This window comes from Typopeltis vanoorti, chromosome 9, assembly GCF_054136105.1.
Source record: "Typopeltis vanoorti isolate ZY-2024b chromosome 9, IOZ_Tvanoo_1.0, whole genome shotgun sequence".
Classification (NCBI taxonomy): domain Eukaryota; kingdom Metazoa; phylum Arthropoda; class Arachnida; order Uropygi; family Thelyphonidae; genus Typopeltis; species Typopeltis vanoorti.
Genome location: NC_143557.1, coordinates 136,418,677 through 136,440,262, shown reverse-complemented (window position 1 = coordinate 136,440,262; position 21,586 = coordinate 136,418,677). Strand labels below are relative to the sequence as shown.

General features: G+C 35.2%; 1 protein-coding gene across 3 annotated transcripts in view; it reads right to left on the bottom strand.

The window, feature by feature from the left end:
* Piezo (piezo type mechanosensitive ion channel component) overlaps positions 1-21,586 on the bottom strand; it is a 1,325,935-nt gene that overhangs the window by 1,011,907 nt on the left and 292,442 nt on the right. For all 3 annotated transcript variants that reach the window (XM_090398322.1, XM_090398324.1, XM_090398323.1), the window contains one exon: positions 1,084-1,365. In XM_090398322.1, the coding sequence (XP_090254448.1) occupies positions 1,084-1,365 (282 nt within the window). The remainder of the gene's footprint in view (positions 1-1,083; positions 1,366-21,586) is intronic.

Here is a 21,586-nt window from a genome sequence, read left to right as displayed (position 1 = left end):
TGCCCCTCCCAAGAAATGGTAAAGTACAGATTTTGTAGTATAATTGCCCAGTCGTAAAATTGGGAAAGATCATTGTAGTGTATTAATTGAGTATGGACAGTATTTGAGAACTTTAAGTGATTATTTAGCAGTGGCTAATGGCCATAAGACAAATTGTTAGGAATGATTATAGATGATTGTGACTAGTTTAATATGCAAGACTAATATAGTAGGTGGAAAATTGAGTAGAAGTGTATAATGTGTATATTATGTGTGTTAAATCTCTTAACTAAATTGAAGGATTTATTGTTCATGCATTAGAGTATTAATCAGTTTGATAAAGTTTGATTTAGCATGTCATTGAACTAACTGAAAGTGAGATTGGTCTAAGTGTATATTATGTCCTTTGATTCCAATAAATATGTTTTTTCTTTTATACCTGAGTTTTGCCTGCGATATGAACCAAAACTACCACTCATTAATCTGAACCATAGAGGGAGGAATTGAAAGAAAGGTATAACATGTTGTTATAGAGGTTACGACTGCAAACCAGAATTTACTTAGCCACAGTAAAGCGTTTGATTTATGAGTATAAGCACTAAATTTATTCACTATGTGCACCAAGAGTCTGGAAAAGTCTCCCTGAATAAGAGTCCCCTCTATTCTAAGATATTGGCTGGCGCAGCTTTAAAAAATAAATTTGTCAATATCTGAAGAGGAGACAGCTCCAGAAAGAAATTACAGGATTCGTTTCTTTTAGCAAGAAATAACCTTTAACAGTCAGGGTAAGCACGAGTAAAATTAGGAATAGGCTAGAGATATAGAATTTACTTTCCTTATAGAATGAACACGTAAGAAGTGATACAGATATTAGAGTCAAGGAAATTTTGTAAGTCTCGTAGTTATTGTAGAGAGGAAAATTCATAAAGTAAATTATTAAAGAAAAAGTAACGGCATAACAATGGTGCAGACCACACGACAATATTTAACAACAGTAATGTCAAACCAAGCTTCATTTTTAAAACTTAAAACAGTTTCTATTAAGTTGAACAGTTAACAAAAAATTGTACAAACAGAAATTTGAAAAATCAATTCATAAATTACCATCATGATAATAAGTGTAGGTATGTAACTTCCTTTGGCAATTAGCTTACAAAGTGTAACTAGTGGTGATAAAACATGAAGATACTTAGTGGCAACAACACTTGATGCTCTTGTTGGTTCACAGGTAATACCAGTAGGTGCTACGTCAACAGCATTTTCATCATGTACATCACTTTCACTAGACCAAATAATGCTGCCATTGGGATCAACTGCCAAACCATCCATGTGCTGAGAATCAGCTGTAGCTTTATAAGATGGCTGTATATGGGCACTGTCCAAAAGCTAAATTATAAATAATAATGTCAATTAAAAAAAAAAAATACAATTTACAGTTATCACAAATACAATAAAAAAACACCACATTCAAAATATTAAAGCAATTGTTATTTATACAAAATATCACACACTTAAGCCATTTATAAATAAATGTGTATTAATTCATAGCACTGATCACTAGTAATATTATTCAAAGCCACAATTGGTAATAAGGTAATTGAATTTCACATAATATTTCATCATCAAATTCCTGATTTGTACCCTCAAGGGTGTACAGGATATGATAGTATTACATGAAAAATTTACATCATTAATAACTTCCTATCTACAATTACTTGTCAAGACTCCAATATTATCAGATCTTATATTTCTATCACCTAAGGCACTTTGTACCGTATCAATCCACCTATTTCTTGGTCTTCTTCTGGGTTGTTTTCATGCTAACCTGGCAGAGAACACTTCTTTTGCTATATTTTAAATACAAAACAAGGTAACAAAAATAGGACTTCAAAAATGGACATAATGTTCATTATGTAACATGCATCTTTGTGACTGATTGCTATGTAATTCTTTGCGACTTATTTTAATGATAATACAAACAAAAATTATACTAAATTGTAATAAAAAAATATTACAATTTAGTATAATTTGTAATATTTTACAAATTATTTGTAATATTGTAACACCAAAGAACTAAATTATACAAAAAAGATATTTAACTGGCTTATAATTTGCTGGATTTCAAACCCATATCTTCAGAGCACATAACAGCATATTACAGTTTTACATGAGACAATGAATAAGTGAAACAATTCAAATTGCAATGCACAAAAGATCTAAAGTGCTAATTTGGCACCCTCTAATGTAAAAAATGAAGAAATATTACAGCTATGTTAGCTGTAATATTTCAGTATATTACAGTCTCCCAAATTTTTGGCAAACTAATGCAACCATACTTGTTCAAGTTAGGAGAATGCTTCATAGCCATGGCTGACTCTAAAAATAATCTTTCTAACCTGCAACAACTTCTAAATAACACATTGGTTTTCTTTTATCTCGAGTGTTCAAAGCACAGTCTTCCACTGTACTGCATCCTGGCTTACCATAATACATCTGCTACAATTATGGCATGGCAGGACTAGCAAAAATTGTTTCACTTACTCATTGTCACATGTAAAACTATAACATGCTGTTGTGTGTGCTCTGAAAAAGCTGGTTTGAAATCCAGTGAAATACAAGCCAGTTAACAAATTTATTTTTTGTATGATTTAATTCATTTTGGTGTTGTAATACCGTTAAAATAAATTATGAATAACGTTCAACACCTAAGTATGTCTATCAGACTACCTAATTCTTGTTTGTAGATTGCATGATAAATATTAGCCGCAAGGAACTAGAATCATATATGAGATTAAACATGCACTTCAGAATGGGCAGATGAACAGAACAAAAGCTGTGATTAATGTATTTAACATCTTTATAACATTTCCTTTTTCTTTTTTATTTGAATGGCTTCTTTAAGTAAGGATTTGATCAAATTAAGAATAATGAAGTAAAGTCAACTGATAGAAGTGTACCTTAGAGAGTATTATCAGTATGGCATTCTCTGCAAAATATAAGTTGCCACAATAAAAGCATTAGATTATGAGATAATAAATAAATAAATAAAAGCTAAGCTTTATTGTTCAAAGGAGCTTTTTTTTTTTTTTTACCATCCATTAGGCATCACATTAGTCGATTATTTATCATGCCACCTCCAAGGAGTCCAAAGACTCATAATGAGAGGGCACTCTACTACTCACATCTCACCATCTCCACTACAACAGAATTCTCTGAATACACAAAACGACAAAACTGCTACCATCAATGGCATCTACTGCCCACAAAAACCACCAAGAGCACTACTATTTTGTTTCTATAAATTTTGTGCATCTTGTTAGCCAATTTGCCTGTATGCAGGATGAAAAACTGGAGTTTCAAGGAATAAAAAAATTCTGCTACCTCAACATGAGATTGGCTAACTCGCTTTCAATTAAAAAAACCACATGAAAAAAATTTTTCAGTATTCCTGGCCCACGGTGAAATGACAGGAAGATCAGCTATCACCTGAATGGAAAAACATAAAAACTGCATCTGCAGTTATGACTACAGTTAATCTAGCATTGCAGACCATGCTTTGGATACAGCTCAAAGAATCAACTGAAAAAAGACTATGAGGGTGATCTGAAAAGTTCTTGGACTAACAACGAGAAAACGGATTTATAATTTCAAAACTATTTCTATTTTTCACAATAATCTCCCTAAATTTAGTTTAATCCTTTATCCAGTGTTAGCAAACAAAGTTTTGTGCCTGAAGATACCCTCAAGACTGAGGCAACTCGTAGCAAAGGTGGACCAAGCTCCCATCACTCCTGTCTCAGTATCTCCCATAATGCAAAGCACATCTCTTTGCAGATATGTATAATGCTATGCATTAAGGGGAGGGCCACTATCAAGACCCAGTTTTGACCTTTATTGAGGTCTCGTCAGTGGGAGCCAGGACCAGAAATGGAGATAACCAAGACAGAAGCAACGGAGAGATCATCTTTACTTATATACGAGTTGCCAAAAGGTTTACCACCTTATAATTAAATGACTCTGGATTCAGAGAAAGATGCTGAAAGTTTATTTTCCTCTATTGCTTACATCATATCTGCCTTGGTATCTCCAGTTCTGGGTCTGGCTCCCACTGACGAGACTTCAATAAAGGTCGAAACCGGACTGGGTAGTGGCCCTTCCCTTAATGCATATCTGCAAGGAAATGTGCTTTGCATTATGGGAGATACTGAGACAGGAGTGATGAGAACTTGGTCCACCTTTGCTACAAGTTGCCTCAGTCTTGAAGTATCTTCAGGCTCAAACTTTGTTTGTTAACACTTGGATAAAGGATTAAACTAAATTTATTATAGTCTAACCAACTGGAAAATAAACTTTCATAATCTCCCTTAAGACTAATACATTTATTCAGCGATGCTCCAGCACCATTATCCCATCCCTGTAGTGGTTCTCAGTAATATCTGCAAAATGCCTCTCTACAGCTGCAATAACCTCTTGATTCAAAGAAAAACACTGACCAGCGAGGAAGAGTTTTAGTTTTTTAAAGAAATAGAAGTCAGAGAGAACCAAATCTGGAGAATAGAGTGGAAGTTCCAACAATTCATAGCGCAGATTCCTTAATTTTTCCATTCCCCAAACACTTTTGTGTGCAGGTGCATTGTCCTGATGATAGATGATTTTTTTCTTCTGCAAACCGGGTCTTTTCTCGCAGATTTTTTCGTCGAATATTATTCCGATCTGGTTAAAAGATCGGAATAAGATGGGTGCCACGCTTACTCTTCTGTGAGTAAGTGTGGCACCCATCTTGCGCAAAGCTTTTTCATATACAATTCTTCATGCAAAATGTATTCTACATGTTATTTTGAAATGCCTATAGTCCCAGCAATTTCACGCGCTTTGACTTGCCATCCAATATCACATCGTGCACTTGATCAATGATTTCTGTTGTTACACTTTTTGGAAGTCCTTCATGTGGATCATCTTCAAGGATGGTACAGCCACGTTTATACTTGGCAGCCCATTTCTTAATTGTTGAAAATGAAGGAGAAGAGTGCCCATAAACTTTTATGAACTTCGAATGAATTTCTTTTGGCATTAAACCTTCCTTTAAAAAAATTTTTATAACTGCACGATACTCAATTTTATCCATTTCAAGGGATACAAAACAACACTTTTGCTTCAGACAGCTGTATAAAATAAACTGTTTGATAGAATGATTTGCAATTTAAAATGGATGCTTATGACAGAAATGGATGCTTATTAGATGTAGCAACTTAGAAAAATAAATCTTGCCGATAGTGTTGCCATCTGTGGTCGAGGGTAAGAACATCTCAGACCACCCTCGTATCATGCTCCATCACAGTAAATTTACAAGAAAGACTGTTTTTAGAATCTGCTGCTCTTAAAAATCAGCATAATTTAAATAAATATGGTTGCATAAAACTTCCCAAAATATGGGAAACACTAATACAGTCATCCCTTGACTTATGTCCGAGTTCCATTCCATCCGGCAGGACGTAAGTCGATACTTTTTTAAATAAAGAAACCTGTGGTGCGTTCATAATTAGAAGAAACACATGTATAAACCACAGTGAAAATTATTTAATTGTAAATATTTCATCCTAAGTATCTTAGGACATCATCAGTACAGTATTTAAACAAAAATTAGGAATAACATACAGTTAGGGCGCATGATTACAATAGAATCTCATAAAAATGCGCATAACGTGCTAAAGTAGTAAAAAAAAAAAAAACGTTAATTATTTAACACAGTTTTGTATGATAATTTCCCATACTTTAGGAATAGTAAGAACGTCGTTGCGGTTTAGGTTTGGTCTGTGTAGTAGGGCTTCAGAACTTTCTTTCTATAAACTTTCATGTTTAAATATAGATCTATGTAAAAGTTTAGCCTTTTCCCAATGGATCCTATGGTTTGGATTTTCAATTCCGTGTTGAGAGAGGCCAGATTTCTGCGGTTTAAGAAGACGAATGTGGTCTTGATGTTCCGAGATGTGTTTCTGAACAGACCTACCTGTCTATCCAGATTAAGATAATTTGCATGAGCATGGAATCTCATAAACACCAGGTAACATCAAGGGTGAGAATTTGTCCTTAGGAGAAGGTAATAAGTTGTAAATTTGGTTGATAGGTTTGTAAGTAGTGGCAAAATTGTATTTCTTCATAATTTTAGAAAGACGTTCTGAGATGCCTTTAACGTAAGGTATGGGAATCCTATGTAATTCTTCCTGTCTGGTTTGATGTATGCAGAAGTGACTGATGATTTTTTGAGTTGTTTTGGGATTATATCCATTTAGGATGGCTTTATTTTTGATAACTTCTAATTCCTGGTTTAAAGATTCTTCAGAGGAGCAGAATTTGTGCGCTCTGGAAACTAGTGATTTAATAATGCCAGATTTCTGAGATGGATGATGAGCAGAAGAATTAATAAATAGATAAAATTAACCTTCTTCATCATCGCATCAACTTTACGTTAGAAAAAGAATCTCCACAGGGTATCTCTTTTTTGGATTTACACATCAAAAGAAAAGAAGACGGTTCCATCGCCACTTCCGTCTTTCGCAAGCCTACATTCTCAGGTCGCTACATTCACAATTCTTCTGCTCATCATCCATCTCAGAAATCTGGCATTATTAAATCACTAGTTTCCAGAGCACAGAAATTCTGCTCCTCTGAAGAATCTTTAAACCAGGAATTAGAAGTTATCAAAAATACAGCCATCCTAAATGGATATAATCCCAAAACAACTCAAAAAATCATCAGTCACTTCTGCATACATCAAACCAAGGATTCCCATACCTTACGTTAAAGGCATCTCAGAACGTCTTTCTAAAATTATGAAATACAATTTTGCCACTACTTACAAACCTATCAACCAAATTTACAACTTATTACCTTCTCCTAAGGACAAATTCTCACCCTTGATGTTACCTGGTGTTTATGAGATTCCATGCTCATGCAAATTATCTTACTTTGGACAGACAGGTAGGTCTGTTCAGAAACGCATCTTGGAACATCGAGACCACATTCGTCTTCTTAAACCGCAGAAATCTGGCCCTCTCAACATGGAATTGAAAATCCAAACCATAGGATCCATTGGGAAAAGGCTAAACTTTTACATAGATCTTTATTTAAACATGAACGTTTATACAAAGAAAGTTCTGAAGCCGTACTAAACAGACCAAACCTAAACCGCAACGACGTTCTTACTATTCCTAAAGTATGGGAAATTATCATACAAAACTGTGTTAAATAATTTACGTTTTTTTTTTTTTTTTTTTTGTACTACTTTATCAAGTTATGCACGTTTTTCATGAGATTCTATTGTAATCATGCGCCCTAACTGTATGTTATTCCTAATTTTTGTTTAAATACTGTACTGATGATGTCCTAAGATACTTAGGATGAAATATTTACAATTAAATAATTTTCACTGTGGTTTATACGTGTGTTTCTTCTAATTAAGTAAGTCGATACATTAAATCAACAGAGTTATAGGGGTTAGGGACTTTCCGTAATAAGTATACTGTCATTTTAATTTTTAAACCTTATTATCAAACTGTACTGTGTGTGTTACCGCCACTGTCAAACAGGAGAATAATCACCCAAATCTTCCTCCACAATCACATCTTCATTACCTTATCTGTGTGAACGATCAGGCTGTGGCTCTTCTGGTGTAACCTTTGTTTTTTTTTGATGAAAATGTTCAATGCGCTTTGCTTATTCCTCTTCTTCTTTTCATCATAGCAAGCAAATGCATCATGTACTTTCGTTTCTATTATTAAGTAGTATTCAACATTGGAGTCCATGTCTTCGGCCATTTTGAGAACATCGCTAACTGCAAAGGACATTTATGCAAGATCTTTCACTTTAATTGTTTAAATACCTCTCCTGTTTCTCTTTTCCTTTTCTTGTTCTTCTGCCACACGTTGTTCCTCCAGTTCAACTAATTCTTCATTGGTCAACTCTTCAGGGGAACTTTCTATGAGTTTAATTATGTGGTCATCATTCACTTTGAGATTCATATTGTTTGCTAGGCCCACTATTACAAACTTCCAAAATCATGCACAAACCTTTTTAATGTGTTTTTCCATATGCCATGCATATGTCATTGAGAGGTTACTTCATACCAAGTCACATCAATATTTTTAATAGCATGATAAATATTGAATGTTTTCCAGAAATACATGAGAGTCTGGTCATTTACTTCAGTAGCAGAAATGGCTTGTGAAAAAGTTCTCCTTAGATAATAAGCCTTAAAAACTGCCAGAAATTCCTGATCCATCGTTTGGATCAATGAAGTGGTGTTTAGTGGGAAAAACATGACCTTGAACTTGGTGAAGATCAAAAGACGGATGACCTGGAGCATTATCTACAATTAATAAAATTTTAAATTCTACATTTTATTTCAAACAATAGCTTTTTATTTCACTCGCATAACAGTTGACTAAGGCATCCTCAAACAATTTTTGAGTCATCCATGACTTCTTATTGCTCCGATAATAATAACGATTATGCTTCCTAATGTTTCTGAAGATTTGTGGATTCTCACTGTGCCATGGACTGATATAAACTGAAATCATAAATGGTTTCAGTTTATATCCAACCACATTACCCATAACATGGGCATTAAGAGCCTTGAAACTAGGTATAGATTTTAGCTTTTTTGTGGAGGAATTCCACTGGGACATTTTTTTCCGACATCTCATCCATATTAAATATTTGCAGTGCCAAATAATTTTCCTCCATAATAATTTTATCCAATTTTTCCACAAACTTGGCAGCACTTGCAGTTTCCCATTCATTTTCACATTTTGCAGCGCAAAACGCTTCTTGAATCTTATGAACCAACCGGAAGAAGCGCTGAATTCATAGTCATAATCAGGTTTTGCTTTCTCCTTCATCATGTTGAAGAGACTTAGTGTCTTAGCGGTCACAGTGCTAAGGGGGTATGTGCTTTTGGTTCAGGTCCTCTATCCATGATGCAAGTAGCTTTTCCATATCACTGATAAAACCTTGTCGTTGCTTCATCACTATCGTCGATTTAATGGGAGCAGATCTTTTCACAGTCACTACGATTTTATCCTTTTTTGTATCAAAAGTTGTGACACAAAAAAGTGTCAAATAGTGTCAAAAGCTATTATAATAATAGTAACAGTTTTTTTTCATATGGCAGTGAGTTTGAAGTAATCTGGTGTGAGGTGGATATTAACAAGATCAAATATATAGTGGGGTGTTGTTACAGACCTGGTGGATCAGCTACTAGTGATGGAAAAATGCATTACCAAATAAAGACAATGAGCATGAAAAGATCTTGTAATCATAATGGGGGGGGGGGGCATTATTATCAGACACTGATTGGGTAGCAATTTGAGTCTCAGATTCAATCTCATGAGAAGAATGAAAATGAATTTACTGAGCTGTTGCAAGACAACTTCCTCAGCATGTGACAGAAGGAACTCCAGCTCAAAGAGTGTTACATTTGATTATAGTGTGAGAGGGTGTTTCAGTTAAAAGACGTACCTCTTCTGCCTCTCGTTAGTAATAGTGATCATGCAGTATTCACTTGGGAAGTGGCTGAGTTTATGAATGTTTCACTGAAAAAAAGGTTACATGTTGAACTACAAAGCAGGAAATTATGTCCAATTGAGGAGTATCCTGAGTTCAGTGCAATGGTATTGGTTACTGGATGGGAAGAATATCGACAGTGCATGGGAAGCATTTAAAAAATACTTAAATTTTGAAATATCAGAATATGTCCCAAGAGTTCGAAGAATAAATAGGGTAGGAATAAAATTGATGTGTAATCTATCAAGCAAGAGATTCTAAGAAAGGGATGATGTGGAAGGAATACCATGTACATAAGGATGATGTCCTCTATGAAAATTATAAGCAGCAGGCCAGAAGAGTCACAACTCTTGTATGGAAAGCAAAGTAGGAGAATGAAAAGATACTGGCTCTGCAAGCTAAAGATAACCCCAAAAGAATTCTATCAATATGCTGCAAATAAAAGAAAGAATGAATATGGAAAAAAAAACTCTACAGAATGCAGATGGTATGAATGTGACAGATATAGAAGAGGTTGTTCACCTGATGAGTGCCCATTTTGTTAAAAGCTATCAGCCTGATGTATGCAACACTAAGTTGACTGCTACCTCTTCACTGGATGAAGGAAGGTGTATGAAGAACAGGTATTAGAGCTGTTGTACAACCTGAATAACAGTTCAGCAATAGGGACTTATGGGATATCAGCATGGGTGCTAAAAGAATGTTAAGCTGAACTGGCTATATAATTTGAGTCTCAGAACAGGGAAGAATCCAACAAGAGTGAAAAGAATGTATAATCCCATTCACATGGGTGGTGCAGCAAAGAGCAATGTGTCCAACTATCAAACAATCATTATCTCAGGAATGGTGGTGAAGATTTTGGAAAAGTTGGTTAGCGCTCACATTCAGAAATGCATTAAGAGAGAGAGAGAATCTCTGCTTGGCAATGAACAGCATGGGTTTGTGGGAAGGTTATGCTTTAGCAACTTGCTCACATTCTATAATAATGCTACCATTGAGCTAGACAAGGGGAATGTATACACCATGATACTTTTGGATTTTGCTAAGGCTTTTGACAGATTAAAACATGGAAAACTCTTACATAAATTGGAGAATATGGATATGGATTATAAAATATTAGCATTGATAAGAGGATGGCTGACTGACAGATATCAAAAAGTAGTATACTGGGTATGTGAGTCTGCAAGATTTAAGGTAACCAGTGGTGTACCACAAAGATTCAGTCTTCCATACATGAATAACATTATGAAGGATTTTACAGGTGACATTACAGCTATTTGCTGCTGATGATGATGTAAAGGTAGGTAGGATAATTAGGAATGTAGCTGATATGCAGTATTTGCAGAATGATTTCAATAGGCTGGAATTGTGGACATAGGAAAATGGATATCAGTTCAATGTCAGTAAATGTAGAGTCACGTCATGCATTTTGGCATGGTTAGATATCCAATGGTGTATTATATTGATAGGATTAGGCTAGAAGAAAGTGATCAAGCTAGGGATCTTGGTTTGTTAGTAGATAGCAAGCTGAAGTTCAGAGGGCATGTAGCAAAGACTGCAAACAACTTAAAAGATAATTACAATGCTGAAATGAACATTCACATGTAAAGATAAGGATGTCATTTTACCTCTTTACAAGGCCTTGAAAGCTCTCACTTGCACTATCATGTACAGGTCTGGTCTTCTGGTTTCCGTTGTGATTCTTATATAGTGGAGAGTGTGTTAAAAATGATATCAGGATTGTGGAATACTGATTATGAACACAAATTGAAAATATTTAGACTGCAGACACTAGCAAACAGGAGACATTTTGCAAACATCTTGTTCAGAGATTGCACATTACATACATACTTTCAGATGATGAACCGACAAATTCAAAAGAGATTACTCGTAAACATAAATTCCTATCCCTTCCACATTATCAAAAATATAAAACTTTTTAATCTTCTTTATCCCTCCCTCCCCGCCAACTATACAGGCTGTCAGCTGAAATCCATTAACTAAATATCTCTATCTTTATTTCTAGGAAAGGGGGGGGGGGTTCAATACCTCTTTATATATATAAAAAAATTGCACTCATTTCAAATTTCAAGCAATATTAGTCATATTCAAACAAATAGAGGATATAGTTATGGGTTCTCCCTTCTCATTCTTGCAATTTTTACAAGATCTGAAAGATCTGCCAATGTTTCTTAAAGAATACAAGAAATAGCTGTCACCACATTCATGTCAGTCAGATTGCAGACCATGCGATGGACAAAAGAATCATATGGGGAAAGAAAACTGCTACGCTTCACTGCAGTACATACAAAACACACTTACTGTGAGAGACTATACTTTTCTTTCACTTTTTTTTTGAATCAACAGCAGCAGATCTTAAAAACCAATTCAAACTTAATAAATATGGTTGTCTGAAACTCCCAAAATATGGGGAACTAATTCTTAGGCCTCCCAACCATAAACCAAGAATGCCTACCAGTGCATAAAGAGTGTGTTGTTACTAAGACTAGATCGCAAGTGATTAGAAACCAATTATTAATCAATTCTAGTGCTGTCTTTATTCCATTAAATAAAAAAATGAATAATAATGCCTCGTTTATTTAACTCAACATACATAATTCATGAAATACGTGAATACTTTATTATTGCATAACAAATCAAAAGTTTTCTACACACTGCTACAATAATATGTACAAAAATAAGGCTATTATGTGAGAGCAAACAAAACTTCCAAAAATCGTTATTTTTATAAAGTGTACTACAAAGAGAAATGACATAATCATTGGAAGCAACAGAGACATTAATTATTGATTTAATATTGGAAATAAAACTAATAAATCAAAAGTAATACTTTTCAATTATACAAACAATAAAAAAGGTTGTGCTTAAAGATGAAAGGTTAAGATAAAGAAGAATAAATAATGAAAATAAAATGAAATGGTGCACTTAAGAAAATTAAAGGTTAGTAAATTTGGAAAATCAATGAATTCATTTAAATGTCAACACCATTCTTCTCAGAAAAGAAGGATAATTTACTGATTAACATGCTGCTTGTATTTTAACAATCGTTGATGTCTTTAATAGTAAACCAAATTATTATTCTTAGGTGCATGGTAAGATTGAAACTCCTTGATTTTAGGCATTGTTTACCACTTAAGAGACAAATAATAAGTAGCATTAAAATATTAGTTATATTAGAAAATATTACACTTATCTTTATTTACCAGTGAGAAATGATACTAACTAAAATTACTTTTTGCATTTTACTTTGGTATCAGAGTACAATAACACCTGATGAGTTTTCCTGCAGCAAGCACAAGTAGTATCTGCAAATGTCTGCTATTTAATCACTCAATCAAAGAGATGCAAATTTGATACATCACTCTCCAACCAACAGGTTGTTAGTTCCAATCCCAATGTTGCATGGATATTTGTGAAAGCCTTTAGATGAAAGATGATTTTCAATAACCAATGTAAGTACTAGCCTGATGACTTGAAGATATGTCATGTTTGGTTTCAAGAAGTGAGGAATCTAACTGATAGTCTAAGCCTTATTCTACCTATGGTATTAAATATTAATAGGTTAGCAACCTATTATAATGTGAATCGTTTTGTGAGAAAGATTCACATTAAAAAAAAAATATATATATATATATTTTATGGCCACCCTGTATATATATATATATACAGGGTGTTCGGGATAAATTTGACATATTTATAATTAATTATATTTTTCCGTAAGTTACATGTATTAACACACACTTCTCTTCGTTTAAAAGTTTGGACCCTTCTTCATTCATATACAAGATGTCAGAAAGGATGGATAGCTGGAACCCACCTGAATCATGGAAGAGAATAACTTGTATCATGATGATTCGTGCCCGCCATCAAAATAAGGATATTACGACTGCTGCCCAATGCTCCCTGAATACAGTAAAAACAATCAGGCATGAACTAGAGACTTGCAATGGTGACTACGAGGATGTAGCAAGAAGAAAGATCCCTAGCAGACGATCTGATTGCGTTCGTACAGCAGAATTCCTCGCAAATCTGCAGGAACAGGTGTTGAAGAACCCTGGCATTGGAATTCGGGCTTTGTTCGTGGAGTTGCTAACTGTAGTCAAGCCCTGGATAACAAGGGTAGCCAATGGTAGGCCGTATGTATGGCAGCAGGATTCGGCCCCTTGCCACACCTCTGGGAAAAGTCAAAAATGGTTGTCTGAAAATTTCTACGACTTCACCAGTCCAAATGTTTGCCCTCCAAACTCCCCAGACCTTAACCCCATGGATTATTTTGTATGGGGCGCAGTTGAAAAAGACACCAATCACACTTCCAGTAATACAAAAGCCCAGTTAATGGATAAAATTAAAACAGTTTTTGCGGCCCTTCCCAGGGAGACTGTAGCATCAGCTTGTTCGAGGTTCCGAAGCAGAATTGAAGCTGTGATCGATGCTAATGGTGGTTATTTTGAGTAAATCTTGTTGATAGTATTGTAATTAACTCTGCCTGTAATGTTTTTTTGTCAATTCATTAAATTTAATAGATACAAAGAAGATTTTCTTTTTCCTTACGAAACTGTCAAATTTATCCCGAACACCCTGTATATATATATATATATATATATATATATATATATATATATATATATATATACACATACAGGGTGGCCATAAAATAACTTTCCCTCTTTGGAGGCATCTGTAGCTAAAACCAATAAACGGAATGAGACCAAATTTTATATTGAAACTTTTGAAGGCATGGGGAGATGATTTCCATGAAAAAAAGATTTAGTATCAAAAGTCGCTGATAGGGGAAACTTTGGTGCTGGCTGAGCTGAAAACAAGTGGATAATTACATTTAAAGGCATATAAAATGGAATGATAACATTTCGACAGCGTAAGCGACAGCCGCTTCACTCATTCCAGCTGGATATGTCGCGCGTTACAATGATAATAAGAATAATAACAATTAAACTAAAACAACAACTTGCAAAAGACACAGAAATTAATGTAGTGATTGAACTCACAGGAAATAATGTATTATTCATCAGAATCAGGGTCCCTTGGACCACATACACAAAAAATCCGTTGTGCATGTTGGTGGTGTTCCCAACTTGCATGTCTTGAAAGAGAACATAAAATAGGCTGTTATGAACGTCCAATCTGATTCCTTACGCTCAGCTATAGAGCATGTTGCACACCGGATGCAATTTGTTGTATACAAGAAAAGTCAGCACATTGAAAATAGTGTATGTGGTCTGGGGGACCCTGATTCTGATGAATAAAACATTATTTCATGTGAGTTCAATCACTACATTAATTTCTGTGTCTCTCACAAGTTGTTGTTTTAGTTTAATTATTATTATTCATATTATCATTGTAACGCGCCATATATCCAGCTGGAATGAGTGACGCGGCTATCGCTTACTAACAAAATGTTATTATTCCATTTTATCTGCCTTTACTGTAATTATCCACTTGTTTTTGGCTTCACCAGCGCCAAAATTAACCCTATCGGCGACTTTTGATACTAAATCTTTTTTTTGCAGAAATCATCTCCCCATGCCTTCAAAAGTCTCAATATAAAATTTGGTCTCATTTTGTTTATTGGTTTTAGCTACAGATGCCTCCAAAGAGGGAAAGTTGTTTTCTGGCCACCCTGTATATATACGTATTGTTAATTTCTTAAATATTACACCAGAGATGGCTAAAATTTTGACATAAAAGGACATTTCAAAAGTTCTACACACACTGAACATGAGTGACCAGTGGGATGATTTATACCTCATATTGGTTGAAGGCCTAAATTTGAGTCACATGTCATGAACTTATTTTCTGTTTATGACATTCTTGTTGAAAGAAATAAGACTTCAAAATGGAATCAGAATATGACTCAAGTTGGATAGTGCACATTTTCCATGATGGTACAAGGCCACATGTTTCACATGAAGTATCCAGTATCAGAAAAGTATTGATGGTAAGTGCCAGCCTGGTTGGCTGAGTGGTTAGCATATCCACTCTCCAGCCAAAAGGCTGTGGGTTCGAATCCTGCATTGGGCATGGATGTTTGTCATTGTCTGTGAAAAATACTAGTGGTGGTGGTCAGCGGTAGATGGCGTAGGTGTAGATTATGAACGTAGTTGAGTGGTGGAGATGTGGAGTAGGTGCCCTCCCTCGATGAGTCTTTGGACTCCCTGGAGATGCTATGTAATAATAAAGTACTGTACTCAATACTGTAATATATGAGAGGTGGGGATGGAAAGTGATAATCACCATGAAGGAATTGAGGTAGAACCATGTAACTTACACATTCTACATATCCCCACAAAGTGTAATACACCTGTTACAATGCTACTGCATCATTTGCAATCCGCTGAGAAAAGTCTTTCTCTTGTTGCACAAACCTTATCGTTTTTTTTCAAGGTGTTTATTAGAACTTTCCAGTCCCACCTCATAGTCCTGATACCAGCCCTGTAGATTTGATCTGTTCCCTAAGTGGAAAGAAACACTATGGGAAATATTTCACTACCAATAATAGAGTTTCTCATCATGTTGTACCATCATATGCATTTGTGGTATATGCTGTCATAGTAACCTGAACATCCCTTAGGGATACGTATCTGGAAATTGATGATGATTACAAAGTTTGCTACAGTGATCCAACTTATCAAACATAATAACAAAAAAAAAAAAAAAAAAAGATTTAAATGTTCATTTTAACAACAGGAATACGATATGCAGAGAGTTTTGAAATGATCCTTGTGTGTATGTATAATTTATTATGTGCTCTATGAAGTCCGAAAACTCACAGCTGGAGGACATTTGACACTACACAGCTCACTGTATGCACTACATAATCCAAAATAATCCACACTGTGCCATCTACTGCCCATTAATATACTACACAAACCATCGTTCACATACCAGGTCATCAACTGCCCATCAATAATATATTTTATTAATTTATATTGTGTTTATGTTCTTGAGCAAGTCAACTACACTTGCAATTAACAAATGTGCTAACTCACCCTTCAAGTGAAAAAGTCTGTACATAAAGATTCCTCTCATCATAACAAGAACTGAACTCAGGTTCTTTCCCATCAATGAGTGCAGTTTCTCAGCAATCTTCAAACTATGCTATGAAGCCACTTGAAATTTACAATTTTTGAATAAAAAGACTTAAGAATATGAGAATTAGACCAACTGAGTTTCTGCACAGATCTCAGAAACATGAAAGAGTAAGCACTGAAACTGTAATAGTAACTTATTGATTTTCTATCAATTTTGATACTCTTTAAAGCATTAATGTTATAGTATTATTCCTGGACCTCCATGGAGTCAGAAGGCTCATTGTTGAGCCAATCTTTCAAACAATACACATTATGCCTAACCCTTATTTATTTCATATGAGGTTACCACCCCTTAGGATGGGTTGAGCCCTACTAAATGAGGGATTAAGTATGTATTTTATGACTACAGACACATGCGTGTTCACGAGGCTGGTTTGCCTGTTCTGAGGGATGAAAAATCCAAATTTCCCAAGTCACGTCATGGACGGGAATCGAACCCAGGTCTTTCCGACCAAAGGGATTGTCTATACCAAAGGAGTTATGGAGGCTCTAAAACTTTGCAAAAGTCAATTTACTACTCACTTTGCAAAAAAGAAAAAATCACTTTCTCATTTCCTTAATCACATGACTCTCATACAGTTTATAGGATAACCTCTTGTTCACCCGCTACCTATGCCATATCTCTATACTATATCTATTTGGTAGCTCTTTTCAACACGTTATGTCACAATCACACTGTCTATTCTATTCCTATCTTCCAAGCTATGTAAAGCACATTATCTCAATTTATCCTCATAATCAACAATCCAGAATTTCAGTCTTTACTGGCCTCAGTACTTCTCTCTCTCTCTCTAGCATTTCCTTATTACCCAGATATCGAGGTAGCCAAATCTGGAAACAGAAAATTCAGAAATAATAAAATAAATAGTGACAACTACAGAACTGCTTACAGGAAACATTTTCGTTAGCATAAAATTTTAACTCTGGTATCCAGGGCATCTTCATCATGACTTTCGAATTACACAAGCAGAACAGATAACCAGAAGATTCAACAATGAGCTACATGCATGTGGCATACATATGTATGATCTCGTGTATGATCTACACGAGGGCTGTCCAAAGCATTGCCTGCAGCACAATTTTGTGCAGCCTGCCTGTGCGTTTTGATTTTTACAAGCAAATAAATAAAATAACAATTTGAATAGAATGAGTATTACATATTTTAATTCTATCACTAATCGATAATCTCAATGTTGGTAATTTTATTTGATGTTTTTACATCACTATGCACCCATGTGTTTTTCAAATATTAGATGCATCAAAGAAGCATTCTTACACTGTTTTGTTTCAAAGCACATGCTCTGGGCTCATGGGAAATGTGAGCATGTGATTACTGTGGTATTAGTGTTGTTTGCTTGTTCAGCTATCAAGGTTGTGTCACTGCTACTTGCCAAAATACTAGATACATATTGTGATGCGGCCCTCGGATAAATTTTTTTTTTTTAATGCGGCCCTCGGATTATCTAACTTTGGACAGCCCTGGTCTACTAAGCTCCTCAGCAGAGCATAAAGAAAGCACTTCATGTATACAAGAGTTTTAATGATGATGACTGTTGACAAGGATGGCATAAAAGAGCATCAATGTAATGTATCAAGTGTCTTATCTTTTCAAAAACAGAGAAACAAAGGCAGCCAGCCATCTGACTGATGAAGTAGATGAAATAAAAAAAAAATTTTTTTTTAAAGAGGGGGGGCTGAATCAAAGAAAGTAATCTGATGTTCTTTTTCTACTTCTAGTAAACTGGATGCTATGATGAACTCTTAATCCTCATGATCAAATCTTGACATTCAGTGAGGAAACCTAAACTATCAACGTTTACTTCTTTTCCACAATTTTTCTATCCTTGCAGATGACTTCACCATGTGTATCTCTGACTGAATCGATCAATGCTTTCTCAATCTACTATTGAGTCTCCAAGTATTGGTTCTAGTTTCAAAATTATTTTTTTTCTTTAGTAATACTGAAGTAATATATTAATAATAATACTGGTGTATATGAGTTTACAGTTCATGTCCAAAAGCTGCACAATGATGATTCTTTTTAAATCTTTTTTAAACTCTTTTTCTTTTCAATGTAATATTCAATTTCACCCTGCTCGAAACTAAATAGCGATCACTTACTTCCTATTCCTTCCTGTATGCTCTTGGGTCCTAAATCAACATAAAGTTATCACTATCAACAATAGCTCAGTAGATGAGACTTACTTATGTTCTGTGTCTTCTCTCCGTGCAAATTTGTGCACATTTTCATGTTTGAAGACAGCAATAGTAATGACTAATCCATTATTATAAGCTTTGCCCTTTCCTTCAAATTTTTCTAAAATATTTCTCTACATCTGGTATTCATTTCCTACTCTGTTTTATATCTCCAACAATGACCAACTTTTCCCATTTTCTTTATGTCAGCTGCTTTCTGAAATGACTCAAAATATTGATTCCACTTCTTCTTTAGAGGGTGACCACAATCAAAAAGTAAGTCTCATTGTCCAATTCCTCATTTTGATGTGTGCCTACATCACTATGTGATACTGTTTGCTATTCAAGATTATGTTCATGTTTAGTGTTGAATGCTATAGCTACTCTTTCCTTTTCCTGCATGAACATAACATCTTCCATTTGTTATTTAGAAGAATCTCACTTTAAAACACTGATAGTGCCTATCATAAATTCTGCTGATTTTAAGATGGGGTTTGATCTAGTAACTGTCAACTGTTTGTCCTGGTGCCTTGACAAAAAGAGAAGGTGAGGACTTGTTTAACCAGGCATAAATCCAGCTAGCATGGCATTTCATCTTTTTAACATTTTGATTTAAACCAACCAATGCAGAATAAAATTTAATCAGTTAAATCCCAATGGGATCTACCAGAAAAAAGTGAGGTTGGACATTAGATCAGAAGCTGCATTCCTTAAAAGGCTATGGAGATAAGATCTCCTCATAGTTATCTAGCTTTGGGAATGGAAGACAGACCGGCAACTAAAGTCTGTCTGTCTGTTTTCCATATTCACTTTCTTATGGCCACATAATTGTAACATTCTCTAGGATTTTATTTTGGTGCTTCAGTCTTATGATAATTTCTCTTTCCTCACTACACTACACTTCGTTTCAGTTTCCTAACTTTTGCCTTATACTCATGCTGTTGAGGAGTAACCTATTGTTTATATCACTTCTATAGAAAAAAAAAAATCATACATACTTTCTTATGATAGTGGGACTACAATGTGCAATCTTTGCAACACTTGCAAGATGCCCTCTAAGCTTCAATCTACTGTCAATCATCAATCCCAAATCTTGAATCTCATCCGCTTCCTAGAGTACAGTGCCATCAATATAGTACACAGCCTTATAAATCCAACCTCGGCAATGTTTTTCCTTGACCAGCTTGTCGGATATTGGAATCAATGTTGGAAGTCATTATGCACAGAGTATTCTCGAGATGTTGGTCTGTAATCTGAGTTCTTGTCTTGGACTTCACATGCTTCCTTCTGGAGAAGAACTGCTCGCATAAGTATGTGCTTCCTAACAAAGCGGAATAATTTTTCTCACAAATAAGAGTTGTTTCGGAGTTCCAAGCAGCTCCATTTATACTGAGCATGGCATTTCGGCAGCATTGACACTGAAAGGAATTGAAAATAAATCTAAAGAAGACTGTTGGTTATGAAAAATCACTAAATCTCTCTTCAACCTCACTATGCAATATGGCTAATTCTGTAGTGTATTCATCAAGAGATGAACAGCTGGATTCAGCGAGAAGCTGAAAATGAGTTAAGTCTTTGTTTTGCGAGTTGTGCCTCCCAAAGTTTGAGCTTGTCCACAAAAGTGTGATGTGATCAAACAGAGTGTGCACCAGTTGATCTTTGGATTGTAGCCACATATTTAGGTCATTCATATGCATCGAGATGTCGGTCACAAAGGTAAAGTCTGTCATCCACTTCGGATCATTAAATTCTACAATTGCATTCCCTTGGTTTGCATGAATTGCTGTATTTTGCTACTTAAGTCAATGACTTTTTTAAGAACCTTCCCTCTGCTCAACCAATGCACATCACTATAATAAACCAAATCACTGTGATCCGCTTCGCACTCTTGGGTCAAAAACTCTTGGAATTGATGATGATTCAATCCTCTTGCCCTAATAACGTTGACGACAGTCACAATAAGTTTCATGACATTCTCAAATCCAATAGTTTTCGTGCACAAATTCTCTTGGTGGATTAAACAATGGTAATGGATGAAATCTTTTCCTTCTAGTTCCCGTTCTTACCATAGCAGCACAACAAACCCCTCGTTCTTTCTCATCATAGCAGGTGCACCATCAGTTACCACATCCTCGAGGTTGGTTAAGCTGAGGTCGAAACACTGGAGCGTTTTCTTGGCAGCTTCAAGAATATCAGTGCCTTTCATCATTTCCTTCAGTATGAGAGATAGCAGTTCTCTGTCACATTGAATTGTTGATCAATGCCACGAACAAAGATAGCCAGTTGTGCTATCCTTCACATCTGTGCTCTCATCTAAAGCAAGTGAACATGACATAAATTCAGACGATCATTCTTTTAAAGTTCTTCAATGTCATTGGCAAGTTGTTCAACACATCAGTTATCCCACACAAACTCGGTTTTTTAAACACTTCCTTATTATTTGGGCACAGAATATCCCCAGCAGCGATGAGACACTCTTTCACAAACTCGCCGTCCAAGAAGACTTTTGATTTTTTAGCAATTTTTTCAGCTATTACATAACTTACTTTTACACACGCTTTGCTCTCTTCCCTCCGCCTTTTAAATTTTCAGCTATTACATAACTTATTTTTACACACGCTTTGCTCTCTTCCCTCCGCCTTTTAAATGTACCCTGCTGGCCTTTTAAATCAATTTGGAGATGGTTCACTTTGTCCACACAAAGCCGACCTTGAAGGTGA